Source organism: Podarcis cretensis (genome assembly GCF_951804945.1).
Source record: "Podarcis cretensis genome assembly, chromosome: 5".
Lineage (NCBI taxonomy): Eukaryota > Metazoa > Chordata > Lepidosauria > Squamata > Lacertidae > Podarcis > Podarcis cretensis.
The window spans coordinates 14,501,782-14,523,359 of record NC_137174.1 but is presented as its reverse complement, the minus strand read 5'-3'; the positions used below and the strand labels follow the sequence as shown (position 1 = coordinate 14,523,359).

Sequence of the window (21,578 nt, the reverse complement as noted above, 5' to 3'; positions counted from 1 at the left end):
TTTTTTGGCTGTAAAATCAATCCTTCTGCTGAGAAAGTAGCGCGGGATCTTGAGCAGAATCTTTAGTATTTTCTGTTTCATGCTGCACAGAGAGAAAGATGGGAGATAATGACGGATTTCACAGAACTGCAATTGAGAAGGACTGTGTGGAGATTCTCCAATAGGTCTACAAGGTGGGATTGTAAATCTCGGCCCTTCGTCTCCCTCCCTTCATTCCCTACCAACGGTGGCTGATGGGAGTTGTGGTCCAAAATATTGTGGGAGGGGAGGCAGTTGGTTGTCAAAGGCTGGTTTAAACCAGAGTTAAGCTTAACTGTGTTTCAAGGAAAATGAGGTGTGATGGTGCACAGGGCAAAAAAATCACAGCCACCTTGATCCTCTCCTGCTCCCCCCCCCCTGCATGCTGGGAGCTAAGCCATGGTTCGGCTTAATGCTATCTCCAAAGCAGGGTTCATGGGTTTGTCTGTATCTGAACAAACCACAAGTTGTTGCCAATATCAGTTCTTGGCTTGCCACTTGTGTTTTATTAAGGGGGAAACAAGCCATAAGCTCAGGTCTGGAAGTAAAGCGTTGCAGCAGTAGCACGACTGAGGAAGAAGCAAAGCAGCCACACGCTCACCTTTAAACCATGGTAGGGCTCAGCTATGGTCTAAAATGATGTGTGAACACTTCTGCAGAGGGTCATTCTCTGTGGCTGCCCCACAGTTGTGGAACTCTCTTCCCGTATCCTAAAGGGTCATGAAAATCTAAGGCAAAAACAGGGCTTGAACCAAAAATCAGCCGGGATGAGGACTGGCCAAAGACCCATGGAGCTCAAAAGGACCCCTCACTAGCCTGAGGTCTGCCCCCTTAATACCTTCCTTGCAGGGCCCCTGGTTAGCCATTCTAGTGGGCAACAGTGCCACCTGCAGTGCCCGTGTACCATTTTGGATTGGCCAAAATCAGTGGCGTAGCGTGGGGGGTGCAGGGGGGGCCCGGCCGCACCGGGCGCAACATCTGGGGTTAGGGCAAATCCACGGGTTAGGGGGCGCAAATCCACGGGTTAGGGGGCGCAAATTACTTGCCTTGCCCCGGGTGCTGACAACCCACGCTACGCCACTGGCCAAAATGAAATTCAAGTTGAAAAGCAGCACTGAAAACCACTGACAGTAATCTAGTCTCGAGGTTACCGCTGCACGGACTACAGTAGTCAGGAATGGCTGCAGTTGGCAAACAAGACAAAGATGGAAAAAGGCATTCCACAAAGGACACTTAGGTCTCCAGTGACAGAGATCTATCCAAGAGTACCCCCAAGCTACACACTTGCTCTTTCAAAGAGTGTGCAACCCCATCTGGAACAGAGAGCTTGCCAATTTCCCAAACATGGAACCAACCACCCAAGGAACTTCCATCTCCCTTATTTATATATGCCACTACTGCGCCCCGTGTTTTGGTAGCCCAAAAATGGAAAACGAGCGAGGTCTCAACCAAAGAAGAGTGGTAACTTAAGTTGACAGAATATGTGCAGCTTGCAGACTTAACATGTAAAATAAGAGAACAAGAAGAACATATGTTTAGAGAAGACTGGAAAACGTTTATTGAATATATGGGAAATAATTGTGTACAGCTGAAAACGCTGGCAGCATTAAGATAAATAAGTTATGTTGGATGCAATAATGGAATACTGAATAGTATAGTTTCTGTAAAAAATGCAGGGATTTATGATATGTAAAATGAACCATGGAAAGAGAAGAATGGAAGTCACTGATATTTTAAGGATGTAAAAATGAGCACTTTAAATTGTAAAAGAGAAAATTTAATAAAAATTATATACCAAAAAAAGAACCTCCATCTCCCCAGGATCCAAACACAATTTATTGGCCCTCATCCTGTCCACCTCTGCATCCAGACTCCGATTCAAAGCTTTCACAGCCTTTCCTGATTCGGATGTTATGGAAGAGTAGAGCTGAGTGTCATCAGCATACTGATGGCACCTTGCTCCAAAACTCCTAATGATCTTTCCCAATGGCTTCATAAAGGTATTAAATACCTTTAGGGAGAGAATGGTACCCTGCGGGATCCCACACCACAAATGCCAGGGGGTGCAAGGAAGACTCACTCAGTTCTACTCTCTGGAAATGACCCTGAAGATATCATAGAATCATAGAGTTGGAATAGACCACAAGGGCCATCGAGTCCAACCCCCTTGTCAAGCAGGAAACACCATCAGAGCACTCCTGACATATGGTTGTCAAGCCTCTGCTTAAAGACCTCCAAAGAAGGAGACTCCACCACACTCCTTGGCAGCAAATTCCACTGTCGAACAGCTCTTACTGTCAGGAAGTTCTTCCTAATGTTTAGGTGGAATCTTCTTTCTTGTAGTTTGGAGCCATTGCTCCGTGTCCGCTTCTCTGGAGCAGCAGAAAACAACCTTTCTCCCTCCTCTATGTGACATCCTTTTATATATCTGAACATGGCTATCATATCACCCCTTAACCTCCTCTTCTCCAGGCTAAACATGCCCAGCTCCCTTAGCTGTTCCTCATAAGGCATTGTTTCCAGGCCTTTGACCATTTTGGTTGCCCTCCTCTGGACACGTTCCAGTTTGTCAGTCTCCTTCTTGAACTGTGGTGCCCAGAACTGGACACAGTACTCCAGGTGAGGTCTGACCAGAGCAGAATACAGTGGCACTATTACTTCCCTTGATCTAGATGCTATACTCCTATTGATGCAGCCCAGAATTGCATTGGCTTTTTTAGCTGCCGCATCACACTGTTGGCTTATGTCAAGTTTGTGGTCAACCAAGACTCCTAGATCCTTTTCACATGTACTGCTCTCAAGCCAGGTGTCACCCATCTTGTATTTGTGCCTCTCATTTTTTTTGCCCAAGTGCAATACTTTACATTTCTCCCTGTTAAAATTCATCTTGTTTGTTTTGGCCCAGTTCTCTAATCTGTCAAGGTCGTTTTGAAGTGTGATCCTGTCCTCTGGGGTGTTAGCCACCCCTCCCAGTTTGGTGTCATCTGCAAATTTGATCAGGATGCCCTTGAGTCCATCATCCAAGTCGTTGATAAAGATGTTGAATAAGACCGGGCCCAAGACAGAACCCTGTGGCACCCCACTAGTCACTCTTCTCCATGACCACTATAATGCAGCCCCTAAGTATGTCCAGGAGGATACCATAGCCGATAGTATCAAAAGCCACTGGGAGAGCAAGCAGAGGTAACAGGATTGCACTCCCTTTGTCCCTCTCATGATAAAGGTCAGCAAGGCTGATTCAGTTCCAAAACCAGATCTGAACCCAAATTGTAGTGGATCTAGATAATCAGACATATCCAGGAATAACCACTGTTGCCCTGCAACCACCCTCTCCACCACCTTTGCCAAGAAACAGGTGTTGGTGTTTTTAATGTTCAGAGAATTTTTTAATGTTTGATGTTTTGTCGTGTTTTCAATATTCTGTTGGGAGCCGCCCAGAGTGGCTGGGGAAACCCAGCCAGATGGGTGGGGTATAAATAATAAATTATAACTATTATTATTATTATTATGGTGACCGGTTTATATTTGTTACACTTTGCTGGGTCTAGAGTAGGATTTTTACGAAGTGAATGTACCACTGCCTCTTTAAAGGCAGTGGTTTTATTTAGCTTTCATTGTCGTTTTGCTTTGTTTGGTTTTTTTAAACTGTAACTGTAACACACCATGAGATTTTAACTATAAAGTTTAAAGCAATATGCAGTAAAAAATAAATAAAAAATGCTTCACTGCAGGAAGACAAGGAAGCTGCCCCAGAAATCAAGGGTACCAAAGTGTAAATGTAGGTATGCAGCTAAATTCTGCAGCAGTCAAAAGTCCAAAGCTATTCGAGGTTCAGAGCAAAAGCTTCCTGGGTAGCTGTGGCAATACTGAAGATCAAGTCCCGAACATGAGCGTGCTACTTCAGTTGTTCCACAAGCAGGTAAAAGCAGGAACACCTGTGCTTTAGGCTTCCCTCAAAGCCAACAGAACTATTTGCAGGTGCAGAACTGCGATGCCAAACACCCGCCAAATTCCTCATGTCCTCCCCATAACACAGAGAGAAATGCAATGCAATGTCCTCAGGTTGTATTACAGGCAGGCAAACACATGCAAACAATGCTGCAAATAATAATATTGGAGGTGGGAAAGGAAAATGCCCAAGAGGACGGTGTTGTTTCATATATTTCTCTAACGACACACTAGGGCAACCCTCATAGGATTGCTTATTTAGCCTAGTTATTTAAGCAAGGCTTGGTTCTAGAGAATCGTAGCGTTCACAGCACAGCATCACACACACATTTTGCCCTTTCACAGCAACTTTGAAAGAATGGAGACATACCGTACCCCACAGCGAATGCGATCAGGCTGCACTGTAATTAGGCTTCCTAGTCTGGTCACCAAGTTCCCATGCTCTCGGCTCATTGCAATATTGCACGAGTGGTGTGCGTCTCTGTCGTCTTCCGCTTCTGCATCAGTCACTGAATCACAGCCAGAATCTAAGTGCAGGACAAAGGTTAGTGTTACTTCTCAATGCAGTCCAGCCAGAAGTTCGCTAATTAACTAAGAAAGTCCTTTAAAAAGAAGTCGAGTGGTTTAATGAAAGCTAGCGCTAGCAGAGGATGCACACGGATGGGATTATCTTACATTGGCCTCAAGCATAAATTAGTTGGAATTAACTAATTAGTGGGCTCTTTAGCCCACTGGACTCATTTTAAGCTGCAGGTGCTAAGGCAGAATTAAGTATGGATGGATGAGTTTGTGACCGACTGGCTTCATTCACGTTCAGTTGGAAAAATGACACTTTGGGTTTTCAAAATGCCTGACATGGATGTGACGGAATCAATCTCTGATGCTTCCACTGTGCCTGCCATGTCACTCCCTCCAACTCAGGAGTGGTCAAGACACTATGCCTGAAATTGTCTCTCCAGAGGGCGGTACAGCACCCATTCCACCCACCTGTCAAGAGGCAGAAACACCTCCCCTGTCATCTAGGTCCCGGAGATGCCAGCAGGGGCATGAAAATGTGGTTCAGGCCTCCAGGCAGAGTTCCTCCCAAGTTCCTTAAGTGTTTGCCCATGTACAGTCCAGGAAAAACAGTTTCCCCAACTTGATTCTGTATTGTTTGCACTAAGGATTAAGCGTTTCACACGAGGGCTGAGCTACACATTCTCCACAGAAGACTTTTGATTTGAGTGGTAAACAGTGAGGATGGAGAACAGCAACCCCTGGCAAATTTTGAGCTGATGGTAAGTGAAACTTTGGGGTGGCTGAAACACTTCCCCGCCACTCCTCCTGTCTGGCAGCAGCTGCCACCCCCCTCCAAAAAAAGCCCCCTGCAGAGACGTTAAATAGCACCACTCTGACAGGGACTTCTGGAGGAAATGGTGGGCGTTAATATTTTTAAAGACAGCTTTGTCAAACGATGCAGTAACATCACATAGTATTGCTTCAGGGAGTTTTGACGGTGGGGGTAATAGCTAATAAAAGCTCCAGTGGCAACAGCGAGTTTCAGCTACTGCACATCTACCATTCCACATCCTGAAAAATCACCTCTCCCCACCCCCTCAAATTTTGTAGCCTACGAATGAGACAGTGAAATGGAAGATTGCATTCTGACATTGCATGAACCCTATAGAACAGTGTTTGAGATTTGCTCCTTAAGGCAATAAAATCTGTGATGTTCATGATCATCGTCACTGCATGTGCAGGTATATTTGGAACAAATACGTTCACAAACACAGTGTTTTTTCCTTAGCTTCTCCCCCCTTAAAGAAGATGTCTCTTTAAATATCAAGAGTACCAGTTCGAAAGAACAACTTTCGATTCATCCCAGGTCTTTGTGAGAGTGAAGTTGTTGGGAGATTGTGCTTATCTCATTGAAATTGCGAGAGATCTTGCGGAGTGCAAGAGGTCTCATCCAAAATCAGCGCTGATGCCTGCGCCACATGGGCAATGCAGGTGTCATCGTCAGAGCGACGCTTTCCATTTCGCCTCAAGCACTGAAACAGGACGCCCTGCCCCCAACAGGGGTGTCCAAACTTTTTTCAAAGAGGGCCAGATTTGATGAAGTGGACATGTTTGAGGGCTGACCAAAGTTGTTGGTACTTAATTCGTTCCGGAGGTCCGTTCTTAACCTGAAACAGTTCTTAACCTGAAGCACCACTTTAGCTAATGGGGCCTCCCGCTGCTGCCGCGCCACTGGAGCACAATTTCTGTTCTCATCCTGAAGCAAAGTTCTTAACCTGAGTTACTATTTCTGGGTTAGTGGAGTCTGTAACCTGAAGCATCTGTAACCCGAGGTACCACTGTACTGCCACGGGGACTAGATTAAATCAACCGGTGGGCCAAATTAGGCCGCCGAAACAGACTTTGGATATGTCTGCCCTAGGATGTCCAGATTGACATTCACTGTATCTGTGAAAACAAAGCCCTCAGTGAGGGCATCTGTTTAGTTCCTGTATCAAAGGTCCTTCGGAAACATATATTTAGATTCCTCTTTTTTATGTGCCTTCTACCGTGAAGATGTAACTATGAAAATGTGCACATGAACAGCACCAGTGACCTCAGTAGAACTTTACTGCTCCATCTGGGCTGTTTGAAAATGTGCTCTCCTGAGTGCGTTGCAAACTTCCACAGGCATATAACCTCCAACTGCAATAAGCAGGTACTAACTAGCAAGTTGTGAAACTTTGCACTAAACTACTGAACAACTAGACCAGACTACTGTGACTTTCAGACATTTTCAAATTCATGCAGTTCTTTTAATGAACCAAGCAATGTGATAAGAATCACCCACATGGTTGAACACTATGTAGTTTTCACCTCTGAAGTATCATTTTGGTTAAGTTTTTGCCTTTTTAAATCTCTGCCACAAAAGCCACAAATTCTTGTAACGGGATATTTTTAGCACCGCTCTGCTTGTGGTTAAGATTCATTTTTAACTTCGCTATGATGGTGGTTTGTATGATACCTTTAGCTCTTAGGCTTACAGACGCAGCCTAAACATGTTTGCTTGGAAATGGGTACCGCAAATTTCATTTTCTACTCAGGAAGCTTGGGGTTTGTAAACTCTTAAGATGCATGTGCTCAGAAGCAACACAATATACCGAACTTGCAATTTACTTGTTCTCTAGGCATTCCCACTGACAAGGATCCTGTCACTTAAACTTTGGTTTGTAACAAAGCTTTCCTGCTGAATATTTTGGCAAATAGTTTGGATCAAATTTGCAGCATTAGGAATCAGCAGGGACGAGGCATCTCTTTGCAGATTTAGTAGCCTGGCTCTCTGGGCACAAGGGGCTGGGATGAATGCTAAGGTCAGTAGAATATAAACAGGAAGTAAGCATGCTTAGGCTTGAAGCCTCTGAAATGCATATGCTGAACATTCCTGCAGGCACACCTTAGCAACAATTCCTCAGCATCTTAACAACTGGAGCACAATGGCGAGTGGTGGAAATCTCACTCTGAATACAACCGAATATGTGTTAGTCATATTTCTTCTTGTTGCTGCTGCTGTTAATTCAATTTATATACAGCCCACAGATCTCAGGGCGGTTCACAAGATAAAATCACAAAATAAAATCTCAAAATAAAAACAAAAGTAACCCAATAACCCCCCCACACACTTTTTTTTAAAGGGTATTGGATGGTTAAAGAAGAACATATTTGCCTGGCACCTTAAGGTGCATAATGAAGGTACCAGGCGAACCTCCCAGGGAATAGAATTCCACAAACGGGGAGCCACTGCAGAGAAGGCCCCGTTCTTGTGTTGCCATCCTCTGGACCTCTTGAGGAGGAGGCACACAAAGAAGGGCCTCGGAAGATGATCTCAGGGACCGGGTAGGTTCATATGGAAAGAGGCGGTCCTTGAGGTATACTTCTCTGCTGGTATCCTCAAGGAGTTGCCTGGTCGAGTTGTTCCATGTGGTCCAGAGATTAGTTAACCCAGATTTGGGCATGTTGAACTTTGTAGCACATGGTGACTATCTCTGAGCTGCTCTGACAAAGTCTCTTGACTTCGTAACAACTCATCAAATCTGGCTGCAGTGCCCAATGCTACATCTGGCCCAGTTTCAAGGGATCGTTTCCTGTTGGTGTGGCCCAGTGACGTGGACAGGATACTTGCAGCTGTGCACCTGAACACATGCCCTCTGGGGCTCCTCCTCTCCCTGGCTGCTTAAAGCTAAGCCAGAGTGGAGTGACCAGGTGGGCCGAGGATGTTGTGATTGATGCATCCTCAGAAAGAGTCCGCTCCTTAAACAGCCCACACAATGGTGTGTAGTAACTACCAGCCAACACTACTTTTGGGGGAAAGATGGTATAGAGGGTTGTGGTGGAGCAAATGCAAGTGTTCCTGGATGAAACGTCATTCTGGGCTCAGGCCTGGAATCAGTTTTGGTCATCCTGTTGGATGGTTTTTTACTGAGAGACAGAGGACCCTGTTACTGTTACACAATCTCTCACTGGCTTTTGAGACCATTCAAAATGGTACCCACTTTGACCGAATGTTCAGGATGGGCATCGGAGGCATTATATTACAGTGCTTTCGTTCCCACCTGCATGGTCGAGTCCAAAGAGCAGCACTGGGGAAGTGCTCTTCAACTCCCTGGCACTTGGGCTATGGAGTACTGCTGGGAACACTGAGTTTGATTTCTGGGAAGGTGGAGGCTCCTTGGGTAGGCACAGTGGCGTAGCGTGGGGGGTGCAAGGGGGGGCCGGTCACACCATCTGGGGGTTAGGGTTAGGGGGCGCAAATCCACGGGTTAGGGGGCGCAAATCCACGGGTTAGGGGGCGCAAATCCACGGGTTAGGGGGCGCAAATTACTTGCCTTGCCCCGGGTGCTGACAACCCACGCTACGCCACTGGGTAGGCAGTTCTCATGTAGAGAAGACATGCCAATTGCCTGTTATGGAAATGCAATGTCCCAGCAGCACTAAAGGGCTCTACTCTCAAGGCATGCAGATGTTTTAGCAGTTTAAGAATACCTAAAGCTTCTGAAACTTCACACTTTGCTATAAGGACATTGTAATGAACACGTGGCATTTAAGCAGCATAAATGGTATGCAGGATTGTATCACAACTGTAGTGGTAGGTAGGTTGTTCGCAAATTGCTCAATATTTGAAGTTTAGCTTTACCAAAACTTGACATTACTTTCACTGTTTTATTTTCCATTCATGCTCGCTTACTAATGCTGGCATCACCTGTTTTCTGGCTCTTATTCTCTTGGACTTAGATGGCAGCAATACCAGAGAGTCTTCTCTGCAGTGGCCCCCAGGTTCTGGGTAATGACCTCCCCTTCAAGGTGCATTTTACACCATCGTTGCATTCTTTGCAACGATTGGTCATGGCACACCTTTGGTCTTCTCTCCTCCTACACAGCTGTTTTGCACAGCTGTTTCGTTAACTTAATTAGTGGTTAGTTTTGTAGTTTTATTTTATGTTATTAACAACGATTTGTACTTGCTTTTAATTGAGATGCTTTTGTAGCCAACCCTAGGACTATTCAGTGAAGGATGAGTTATATGTGCAAATAATAATTAAATAAACTGGAAGAAACACCATCCATATATGAAATGGTAATAGAGCTTCCCATAAACATTCTGAATTTATAATATTGACAGCAATTTTCATGGGGTTTGTAAGGTACTGATGAGGTACCCATGACTGAGACGATGGAACAGGAGGCGGATGAGCGACTTAAAGCCACAGTCAAAATCCAAACATTTCAACAGGTATTACCAGGTTACCTCCTTCTGAAATAGCCTTCATGACAGCTTCAACATAGGCATCTGGGTCATCATCGTAGGTAAGCTGTTTCCACTGGGACCAGTCCTTGAAGAATTCTTGATAATTCCCACATTCTGATATTCCGCAGAACAGCTTCACCACTTTATGGGGGGGCTGGAGAACCTTCTGCAGGCTCTGGAGGACATCAGGGGCATAGAAACTCTGCACCAGCTCAGAGGACAGCAGAATAATGATGCACTTGCTGCTCTTGAAGAGGTCCAGCTCCTCGGTGGAAATAGTAGTTCCGCTCTCCACTTGATAGCTCCACACTTCTTGGCACGAGCGAAAGATGCTCTCAAGGTAGTTGCACCATTCACTGGCGTCGTTCCCATATAGAATCAGCACACTGTGTGCACTGGAGTGTCCTTCTGCGAGGGAATAAATAATGTAAACATTATACAAACGGAATCTTGTTTATTTGTTACATTGCTCAGTTGGTAGAGCATAATCCCACGGTTGTGAGTTTGAGCCCCATGTGAGATAAGAAGATTCCTGCAAAGCAGGAAGTTGAGTAGGGACTTGAACCCTGGTCTCCCAGGTCCTAGCCTAGCACTCGAACCACTACACCTGTGGCTCATCTTAACCTGCCCTAGTTAAATCACCAAGCTTCACAGCAGCGGGCAAGGTAAACAGGATTAGGACAGAAGTGTGTCAATAACGACTACGAACAAACCAGTGTTTGGAAACCATAGAAATGAGGTCTGGTGAAAGCAACGTCAAGCCTTGGTAAAACAAAACTTTTTAGCAATTTGAGCGCAACCTACCTACCAATGCAATTGAGATACAATCCCGCAAACCATTTAGGCTGCTTAAATATCCTAAAATTAAAATGACACATCTTCTGTATAATTTAGCATTCATCTCAGAATAAGTATATATCTTGATCTAGCAGTAGTTACCGTATTTTTCACTCTATAAGACACACTTTTTCCCTCCTAAAAAGTAAGGGGAAATGTGTGTGTGTGTCTTATGGAGCGAATGAAGGCTCCGCAGCTAAGCCAGAAGCCAGAACAGGGAGAGGGAGTGCTGCGCAGCGCTCCCTCTAGCTATTCTGGCTTTTGGATAGCCCCCGTGAAGCCTCCGTAGGGGAGCAGGACGAAGCCCCCAAGAACCATGCTCCCTTTAAAGAGCGCACAGTTCTTGCGGGAGATGGGGAAAGGTACAGAGGGCAGCTTACCCGTGCGCAGCCTCTTCCAGGCAGGGGGAGCCTTCATCCCGCTGTCCGGGAGAGGCTTCAGCGGCTATCCCAGAAGCCAGATCCCTCTTGCTGTTCTGGCTTCTGGGATTCAGATTTTTTTTCTTCTTGTTTCCTCCCCCCCAAACTAGGTGCGTCTTATCGTCTGGTGTGTCCAATAGAGCGAAAAATACGGTATATTCTCTCTCTTTACATTGTGCTGGAAATCGGTCAGTTACGTGTGATAAATAGTTGTGAATCATCTGCCTCTAAGTAGTAGTAAATGTGGCAATTATTTTGGTTCCATAGACATACGCAGTACATGCTCATGCACTACGCACGAAGTGATATTATTCTGCTCAAATCATTGTTGTGTGTTACATATAATCTACATTCCTTTAGAGCACTGAAAGCACTCTCCATGGAATTATTACTCCAAGAAGCTTTACATAAAAGCATCCATCAGTTTATGATGCAGAAAAATATATGAGCCTCTCCTTTTGAACATAATATAGCAGGGATTCTCTTACCAGGCAACTGTTGGTTGAAGGAGGCATTTGATCAACAGTAGTGAGATCAACCACAGGAAGTGGTTTTCATTTCCCCATTTTTTGTTAAACTGAATTGTTCTTTTATACCTTTATGCATAGAGTCATGGGATTAACATATCATGTTGATAAACTGCTAGAAAACTCAATGAAGCTCCCAGTGATTTCTGGAGCTAACAGCTCAAGCTCCTTCCTGCTGATTGCTAGATTTGGCATTAAAGATGTGCCAATTACTCACAAAATTTAACAAAAGCTTAGCCATGTGAACTTTAGCACAGCTGAAGTAAAAGAAAGGCTACCATTTGTCCAGCTGGCAATGCATAACAAAACATCTTGCAGTGCTAATAATTCACTGCAATTGTTGACAAAAGCTATCAAAGCTTCACAGCTTCTTCAGGAAACTGCACCTTGGAAGAGATCTTTGTGCAAGCTGGGAGAAAACAACTTACCTAACTTGGAAATCCTGGAACAAACAGCAAGCTGTATAGGATTATACAACACAACAGACAAACTATAAAACCTTGTTACCTGGTGGCCCTGGCACCTCTATACAAGAGGGAATAGGGTGACAGTCCTCACTTGCTAAAATGGTAAATCCTAGCACAAGCAAATTATGCCGGAAGCCTGCTGTGTGAAAAGCATGGCAGCTTAGATCAATACAGTGGTGCCCCGCAAGACGAATGCCTCGCAAGACGGAAAACCCGCTAGACGAAAGGGTTTTCCGTTTTGGAGGTGCTTCGCAAAACGAATTTCCTATGGGTTTGCTTCGCAAGACGAAAATGTCTTGCGAGTTCCTGCGGGGTTTTTTTCCTCCCCCCCCCCCCTTTTCTAAGCCGCTAAGCCGCTTATCTGCTTATCCGCTAAGCCGATAAGCCGCTAAAAGCCGCTAAAAGCCGCTAAAAGCCGCTAAAAGCGCTAATCTGCCTGCAGACTGTCTCGCCAGAGTGGTGCATGCTCTGGTTATCTCCCGCTTGGACTACTGCAATGCGCTCTACGTGGGGCTACCTTTGAAGGTGACCCGGAAACTACAACTAATCCAGAACGCGGCCGCTAGACTGGTGACTGGGAGCGGCCGCCGAGACCATACATTGAAAGACCTACATTGGCTCCCAGTATGTTTCCGAGCACAATTCAAAGTGTTGGTGCTGACCTTTAAAGCCCTAAACGGCCTCGGTCCAGTATATCTGAAGGAGCATCTCCTCCATCATTCTGCCCGGACACTGAGGTCCAGCACCGAGGGCCTTTGGTGGTTCCCTCAATGCGAGAAGTGAGGTTACAGGGAACTAGGCAGAGGGCCTTCTCGGTAGTGGCGCCCGCCCTGTGGAACGCCCTCCCATCAGATGTCAAAGCGATAAACAACTACCTGACATTCAGAAGACATCTGAAGGCAGCCCTGTTCAGGGAAGTTTTTAATATGTGACATTTTAGTGTATTTTTCATCTTTGTTGGAAGCCGCCCAGAGTGGCTGGGGAAACCCAGCCAGATGGGCGGGGTACAAATAAATTATTATTATTATTATTATTATTATTATTATTATTATTATCCGCTAAGCCGTCAATGGGCTTGCTTCACAAGGCGAAAAAACCGCTAGACGAAGAGACTCCCGGAACGGATTAATTTCGTCTTGCGAGGCACCACTGTATATTGAATTAACCTCCCAAGGTTACTGTTTGGAGCTCTTTGTACCCCTTACAATTGCCAGGTGCTAACATGGCAGTGACAACATTCCTGACAAAATTCCTCATGCGACCGTCCTCTACACTTCTCAGAGCGTCCAGTCCTCCAACCCTTCCTTCTCTGCCAACTTTATTCCTTCCAATAATGGCACCCTGTCTTGAGACCTTGTGGGAGATTTTGCGGAGGTTCAACACGCTCAATGGCTCGTCCTTCTTTCCTTTCATCCCGTTTCTTCAGCCAGCATTGCTTCCTCAGGTCTCTGCTTTGCGGACAAATCTGTACTTTGTTCCCCATCTGTTATCTACTCCGAATTGTGGCTCTGGACTTCTCCCCTCAATCTACTCCTATACCCTCCAAGTGTCCCTATTTTCCAGGGACAGTCCCGGAATTACAGAAGCCGTCCCGGTTTCTGATTTGATCTTAGGATGTCCCGATTTTCCTTTTTCCTCCCCTCCACATCCCAGTGAACAATTAAAAGTGATGTGTGTATGTAGGTGCAAAAATGGAGTCTTGTTTATACTGGGGGGGGGGGGAATCCTGCACCAATTGAAGGAAATGGTGAAGCTGGCCGACGAAGCCCTTCCTATAATTTTTAAGGAAAAGGTCACCAATCCACTTTAAATTATTTAATTGCAGGCAACCATTTAAAAGAAAAAGAAAAAAGAAAATGCATTTAGTGCTTATTCCTTTATTGTTAATGGAACCTTGCACCGTCTACTGAGAAGTTAAGTCCCACTGAATTCAACAGAGCTTACTCACAAGTAACTGGGTAAAGACTGGGCAGCCTTACACTGCAATCCTAAGCATTTTTACTCAGAACTAAGTCCCACTGAGTTCAATAGGATTTACTCTCTGGTATGTTCCTGATCATTCTCACAGTTTCGGTTGTTGTTGTTGTTGTCGTCACCTGCCTTTCCACCTGACAGGGACTCAAGGCAGCTTGCAGCTAAAATTTTATTTCATTCCGTATCTGTTGAAGGTGTTGTCCATAATCCCTTCCCTCACACATTTCTTTACAACAATCGTGCGAGGTAGGCTAGGCTGAGAGGTTGTCATTGGCTCAAGGCGGCAGATGAATATGTGTATATGATGTGTATGTTTGCGGCAAGGTCAAACGCGGGAGAAGCTTCCTGGTGCAGAATGTCTCTATTTTTATCGGAGAAATGTTGGAGGGAATGCACTCCCAGTCACGCCACAGCACATACCCTCTCTTGGCCTTATCAGGGGCCCTCTCTCATCAGCCCATTTTTACCTCACACCAACTTCCTTTCTCTCCAGCTCTTCCCTCAGCTATGCTGGCCCTGCACTCCTGTGACCTCAGCCTGCTCTATAACCCAACTCCTGTACCTAAGGCCCACGAGAGGTTCATAACCCCACCAAAGGGGGCATTTCCCCATTTTGAAAGATGCCAAACAGAAAGCGATGGGATAAGTTCCCTGTGAGTGGAAGCAGCCCCCGCAGGGAGCAAAAAGGCTTTTAAAAAGAACTTTCAGGAAGAAAAGTACACGTGGGGAAAGTTTATCTGCTCCCGGGAACCTGGTCCCATGGCGCTTTCAATCGCCCTTCACTCCTTTCTCATTTTGTAGGGATGTAGCACCAGTGGCGTAGCGTGGGTTGTCAGCACCCGGGGCAAGGCAAGTAATTTGCGCCCCCTAACCCATGGATTTGCGCCCCCTAACCCATGGATTTGCGCCCCCTAACCCTAACCCCCAGATGTTGCGGCCGGGCCCCCCTGCACCTCCCACGCTACGCCACTGTGTAGCACAGGGCTGGCCCAAAACCTTTTGCTTCCTGAGGTGAAAGACAAGATGGCGGCTCTCTTTAGTCAACATACAGAAGCTGACTGGACTGGGAAGTGATTCTTAATTCACTGCTGGCTGTGGGGTAGTATCCTTCACAACGAATGCAGTAGGTTAGCTTGCAGGGACCAGAATATGTCACATAGCTCTCTTCCCAGAGGGGAAATAAGAGAAACAGCAAGGCAGCTGCCACCACTGGCACCCAGCATCTGCTGCCTGAGGTGGTTGGTTCACTTTGCCTAATGGTAGGGCTAGCCCCAATGAAGCATGACTTGAGCTGGGCTATGGGTGCATTGTGTTCAGCCTTCAAAGAGGCTGTCCTGCAATTTGGGACACCTTTATTTCCCAAGCCTAATGGGTGGACCGGGCACTTCTGCAAGGTATTACAAGACACTTAGCTGTCTATATTTTGCCATGGTTGCCTGTGTCCAGCTAATACTTCATATTGTCTTGGAAGTATAGGGTGAATAAGAACCTGACTGCATTTGATGTAGAAGATTTGTAATCAGATCTCCCAATATTTTTTATTGGCTTCAAAGCAGCAACAAGGGTCTGCTAAGTTGATCTGAGAAGTGAGTGCTGACATAGGCTTGACACTGCACTAAGTTAGCAGCCTTCTCCCTGCTGTTTTGATACAGCATCAGTCATTCCAGCCATGACTCTTCCCATCATACATGTATAGTAGTTTGGTCCTATGTTGCTAGAACACAGCCATGATAGCTTGGGAAAGCAGGCAAGGTCTTCTCGTTGCATTAATTTATTTGAAATGTGAGCCACCTTGAGGAATTTGATGCACTGAATGCCAAGATATGCATGCAATAAACAGGAATTAAAATAGCTATAATTTCACATACAGTTGCATTGTACTTCCTTTGTATGCGCTTCTGGGTAATGTGGGTGTGATCCTCATGTGAGAATAGCTCATGCAGCTCGCCATAAGGGACATGCATGAGTTCCCCCTTTGTAAATTACTCTCACGGAAGCACACAGACAAAAAAGGAAGAGAAACTCACTTGTGCTTTCTGCCTCAGACTGCAGTCTTTAGTAGACTTGGGGATGCACAAAAGACAATTGATTTAAATAAACCTAGTTGTGGCTGGCTTTGCACAGGGCACACATCCTATCCTGCTAATATGTGAAGCCACCCTTGGAATGATGCTCAGTCCGATGCAAACTACCATTCTGCTGCTTACATCGGGCTACAACAACAAGCTCAGCAAGCCTGTCTAATGCCTTTTTTAAATTGGCAGCGCTCAGTCCCCAATTCAGCAGTGGAACTCAAGTGAACACAAGTGAAGCAAGCTGAGAAGTGCTGCCAAGCTTGATCACCAAAAACAATCCCTAACCATTAGTGTTACCCAATCCGCATATCCAAACAAGAAAGGACCTTGAACTGCTGATTCATAACTGTCAAGATTATTCTGAGTGTGAGTTTTAGAGGCCAGGATGGGGTAACTTCAACAGCATGGGGTAACTTCAACAGCCCAAACTTTTAACACCCTGACTACATATGACAGTCCAGGTAAAATCTAACAATAAGAGATTAAGGCTGCAGTTCCTCTAAACCCTACTGGAGTCCGTGGGATTTGCTTCTAAACAGACATGTATACAACAGATTGCGCTGTAAGACTGCAGTTCTCACTTGACAGCAAGCTTAATTTAGATGAGCGAAATTTATGAGCTAATTCCCCGAATAAATATGCACAGGATCAGGATGCTAAGTAGCAATCTTATGCAGAGACAGTCATTCTTAACGTCACCGAGCACAGGTGCGCCTAACTATGCATAGAACATGACTGTGTGCAGCACAGTTAGCTGGGAGGAAGCCCCACTGGATATACAGGGCTTGCTCTTGAGTAAACATGCATAGAACTGGGTTGCAATACAGTACTACAATCCTAAGCATCTGGTAGGACCTGAAGTCTTTGGGGCATTTCCTTCCGACTAAACACACTGCAACACTGGATCAGCAGGATGTATGAACCAACATACACATCTATATACAGTGGTACCTCGGGTTAAGTATTTAATTCGTTCTAGAGGTCCGTTCTTAACCTGAAACTGTTCTTAACCTGAAGACCACTTTAGCTAACGGCGCCTCCTGCTGCGGCCACGACGCCGCTGCATGATTTCTGTTCTCATCCTGAAGCAAAGTTCTTAACCCGAGGTTAGCGGGTTAGTGGAATCTGTAACTGAAGCGTATGTAACCTGAAGCGTATGTAACCCGAGGTACCACTGTAATAGTTGGGAAAGTGATCAAGCAGGATCACTTTTTCCACCCGTGAAACAGCCGGGGGTCAAATTGTCCCACCTGATCTGCATCGATTTGGTGAGATTGGTCAAAGCGCACTTTTAGGGCTTCTATTGCCGAGGTCAAACTGACCAAGCAGCCGGGTCTGGGCTGGAGAAAGGAAACACGGGGCCCGTCCAAGCCACCAAGGGTTTCCGAGGTCCTCGGGGTGGCCACCAGTTTTTTCGGCTAAGGAAGGCGCCTCAAACTTAAGATCGCAGAGCCCGACTCGTGCTTCTCCCCCCCTCTACAAGGCGGTCTGTAGGGCGGCGAAGGGAGCTTGTGAACCCCCAGGCGGCTCTGCCCAAGCCCCCTTCGCCGCGGCAGGGAGGCGTCCGGAGAGGCGCCTCCGGCTTTGCGCGCCACGGAAAGCGCACTTACCTGGAGCTGCCGCCGCCGCCGCCGCCGCCATGCCGGACTTCTTGGCCTCGGGGAAGCCGAGCTCCGGCCGGCAGCCAGAGGAGGAAAACCGACGGGGCGCTCCCGCTAATCGCGCGGGGCGCCTGGCCCCGTCGGCGCTGCGGGACAGAGAGGGAGAGAGAGAGAAGCGGAAGGGCTGGCTCCCTGCGCGCCTCTGCAAGAGTCTGGCTGAGGGCGGAGACCACTTCCTCCAGTTCCACTTTCTCCTGCACGAAAGTAAATAGGGGGTGGGAGCCAACCGCTTCTCGGGGGGGGGGGAGATTCCCCGCTGTGTGGTATATCACCCTGACGTCCTCTTGGAAGGATGGATTTTTAATTTAATTTAATTTTTTAAAACATAGCCCGGGGAAACAGACCCCTGCCTTGCGTTACCAGACACTAGTAATATGCAAAACAAAACTAGCACATCCTTCCCACCCCCCACCCCCCGCGTGGAAAAGTCTGGGATATGCTATTCTTGATGCGTGGGGGTTTCATACCTGACTTTATGAAGCAGGTGTTACAACACCCCTAATAAGAGGGACAGGTTATCCTATCAGACCGAACACACACTTTTTACCTGTGGTTTATTTTGGTCTTGGAAAGGCAGTGCCCATCGTTGGCCATCTCTGAGCAATGCACTCAAAAGGGTGTTTATTTATTTGATTTATAGACCACCTTTTATCCAAAGGTGCCAGGGCAGTGTACAATATTATTATAATTTATGGAGCATAATAATAATAAAATAATAATGCAGAGCATGAGAATAAGAGGCCATAGATTATTTAATGGCCAAATGCCTGGGTAAAGAGGAGAAGAAGAAGAGTTTGGATTTGATATCCCGCTTTATCACTACCCGAAGGAGTCTCAAAGCGGCTAACATTCTTCTTTCCCTTCCTCCCCCACAACAAACACTCTGTGAGGTGAGTGGGGCTGAGAGACTTCAGAGAAGTGTGACTGGCCCAAGGTCACCCAGCAGCTGCATGTGGAGGAGCGGAGACGCGAACCCAGTTCACCAGATTACGAGTCTATCGCTCTTAACCACTACACCAAGCTGGCTCTCAATTTTCACTTGGCATCTAAAGATATGTAGTGAATGTGCCAGAAGAGCCTCCCTAGGGGTAGCATTCCACAATCAGGGAGCCACCACTAAAAAGGCCCATTCTTGTGTTGCTGCCCCCCCCCCCTCAGGGAGGAAGGACATAGAGAAAGGCCTTGGATGGCAAACACAGGGTCTGGGTTGATTTGTGTGAGAAAAGGAGGTCCTTAATGTATTGATGTCCAGAGCCATGTAAGGTTTTATAGGTCGGCACCAGCAGTTTTAATTGGGCCCGTTAAATAACTGGCAGGCAGTGCTGATTTTTGTTACAATTATATTCACTAAGCATTTAGAGGCAAACTGCTTTGATATTTTTTCTACAAACAAGAGATATATAAATTTTATGCAACAAATGAATTGAATTGAATTTGAAATTTCTGAAACAATATGAGAAATAAGGCATCCTTTGAAATTTACACTTATCCATATTTTGCATTGCGTTTCTCCAACCAACCAAAGTGTAAAAAATGGGATATAAAGTGAAAATAACATACAAAAAATGCACTATATAGGGGGGAATTGCTTGTAAAAATGTGCACATTAATCAAAACTTATGAATATTTAATCACAAATTGCAACAGAAATGTGAAGAACTGAATTTTAGATCAGAAAAATGAGAACCCAAGAGACCAAGATTGAAAAATCCTTCAATCCCCAGATCATTTGTGCTATGCTCCAGATCTCATGCCCCCTTGACATGATTTTTTTCCCTGTGCTTATTACACTTTTGGGCACAGTGCCGGGGAGACAGACCCCCTTCAAACTACCACCTTAATTTGCTCAGATACCTAGATTTGCATATATAGTGTATATACAAATTTGTTTCATGAGGCCGTGCTCCCAAGTCTTAAGTACCTAGCAATGTCCTTGATGTGAAACAGCCCATTGTATTCCTGCTTTAAAATGCTCTTATTTTCACAATCCTTGATGGCTGAGGAATACCTGTTTCTTCTGTAAATCCTTCCGTCTGATACTACTTTTCTTCCTTCCTTCCATGCTGGTCTGGTGCCCTATACTAACCCATAGGATAATAATAAGAGCTTGTGTTAGTGGTTGCCAGCCTAACCTAACAATTGGGCCAGTCTGTTACAATGCAGTGGTATACATGCTTACTTAGGAGTAAGTTCCCTATGATCCACCTACTTCTGTAAACACGCACAGGGTTATGCTATGAGTCTTTTGCAGCCCAAGCATTACACAAATGAATTTCACGGAGTCCAGCAGGACTTACGGTACTATTATTATGTATTGTTAGATACAAAAAAATTGTTAGTTGCTTTATCTTGCCCATGGCAACACAAAGCAACTTACAATAAACAGACAATATACCCCATATCGATATGTTAAAAACTAGAGGAAAGAGAAATACAATTAAAAAAAAAACCACCCACTTTCTCTCATATAAGTGTGCATAGGAATGCAGCCTCAGTTGCATTGTCAAACTAGAACCTGGGAGCTCTAGATTCAAATTCCAACTCAGTAACAAAGCCCACTGGGTGCCCTTGGGCCAGTCACTGTCTCTCAGCCTAACCTACTTCACAGGGTTATTGTGAGAATAGTATGGAGAGAGGGAGACATTACCCTGGCTTCCTTGGTGGATTATAAATACAATCGGATTTTTTCAGTCAGAACTCAGCAGAACTCAGTTCTGGCATCTCTCAGGTGGGCGCCATTGCCATTATAAGAGAACATGGAAGGCATTCATGGTGAGTTCCGGCACCTATTTTTCTAGAAAAATAGTGCTGAATAGAATATAAATAAGTAAAAAATCTGGCATATGCACTTCTCAACATGGGTGTAGCTAGGGGGGTGCAGTGAGGGGCAGCTGCCCCCCCCCAAATCAAGTAAATAAATAGAAATACTTAACTAACTGACCAATTGTATCACAGATAACTCAGTTCTGCCCCCCTAACATAATGCCTACCCCCTGTAAAATAAATCTTGGCTACACCCATGCTTCTCAACACATATAAGTGTTTAGTTCTGCCATCTCCCAACCTAATTTTGAAAATGATAAAGGCGCTTAGCATTATCTGCAGCCAATAGTCCTTGGAATGTCTGTCGCTTTAAACCAGTTTAACTCTGGTTTTTGCTCTGGTTCGTGCATCAGTGTAAGAAAGAGCATTGCTAGCCACATCAGAAGTCCTTCGAGTTAAGGACTCCCGCGGCACAGATTTTCCCTTTGGGCTACCATTGAAACCCTAACGGGAGCTCGCCACCTACCGCCTTTTCCAAGGTAAAGAAAGAAGTAGTCAACGTGTCGGCCGTCAGGTGTTCCTGGACTACATTTCCCATCATCCCTGGCGATATGAACCATGCTTGCTGAACATGCCATATCCATCTATCCACAAACAGTTCAATGGTCGTCTTATATCCTCGCGTAGCAACCAAATAACTAAATAAGTACCGTGGGCACGACAACCAAAACATTCACTTCTGAAGTCAAGACGCTTTGAACTTCCCAATCGTTTACGCGCTGCGTAAAATCCCACCGCGTCGGCGCAAAAACCCCGAAGGTTGCGCCAAGCCGCTGGCGGAGCTGCTTTTTTTTATATAAGTAATAGTAATAAAAATAATCAGCTAGTGCCCAATTAAAACCCCAAGATGCCAGACGTCTCTCTTTTTAAAACAATCCCAAAATAAGGGGACGCCAGCTCTCCCTTTGGTTGGAGTAGCGGGGAGGAGAGAGCGAAAAGTCGATTGAATTTTGATACTTTTTCCTATCTATATGTTTTGGGGGGGTGGGTTTTGTTGTTGTTGTTGTTGTTGTTGACGGGAGCCACTGCTTTTCAAATAAATAAATAAAA

The 21,578-nt window shown here is 45.6% G+C and overlaps 1 protein-coding gene and 1 long non-coding RNA gene across 3 annotated transcripts in view; both read right to left on the bottom strand.

Annotated features, from left to right (window-relative positions):
• The window catches only part of PIK3AP1 (phosphoinositide-3-kinase adaptor protein 1), a 48,209-nt gene extending 26,880 nt beyond the window's left edge, over positions 1-21,329 (bottom strand). Inside the window, exons 1-3 of one of the 2 annotated variants that reach the window (XM_079975164.1) lie at positions 20,995-21,329; positions 9,746-10,153; positions 4,342-4,493 (exon numbers count right to left, since the gene is read on the bottom strand). In XM_079975164.1, the coding sequence (XP_079831290.1) occupies positions 4,342-4,493; positions 9,746-10,153; positions 20,995-21,112 (678 nt within the window). In that variant the 5' untranslated portion in view covers positions 21,113-21,329. Of the gene's footprint in view, positions 1-4,341; positions 4,494-9,745; positions 10,154-17,654; positions 17,840-20,994 lie in introns of those variants that run through there. The other variant, XM_079975165.1, reaches the window with a different exon arrangement.
• LOC307215863 overlaps positions 1-21,578 on the bottom strand; it is a 135,344-nt gene that overhangs the window by 60,694 nt on the left and 53,072 nt on the right. The gene's annotated exons all lie outside the window — the stretch shown is intronic.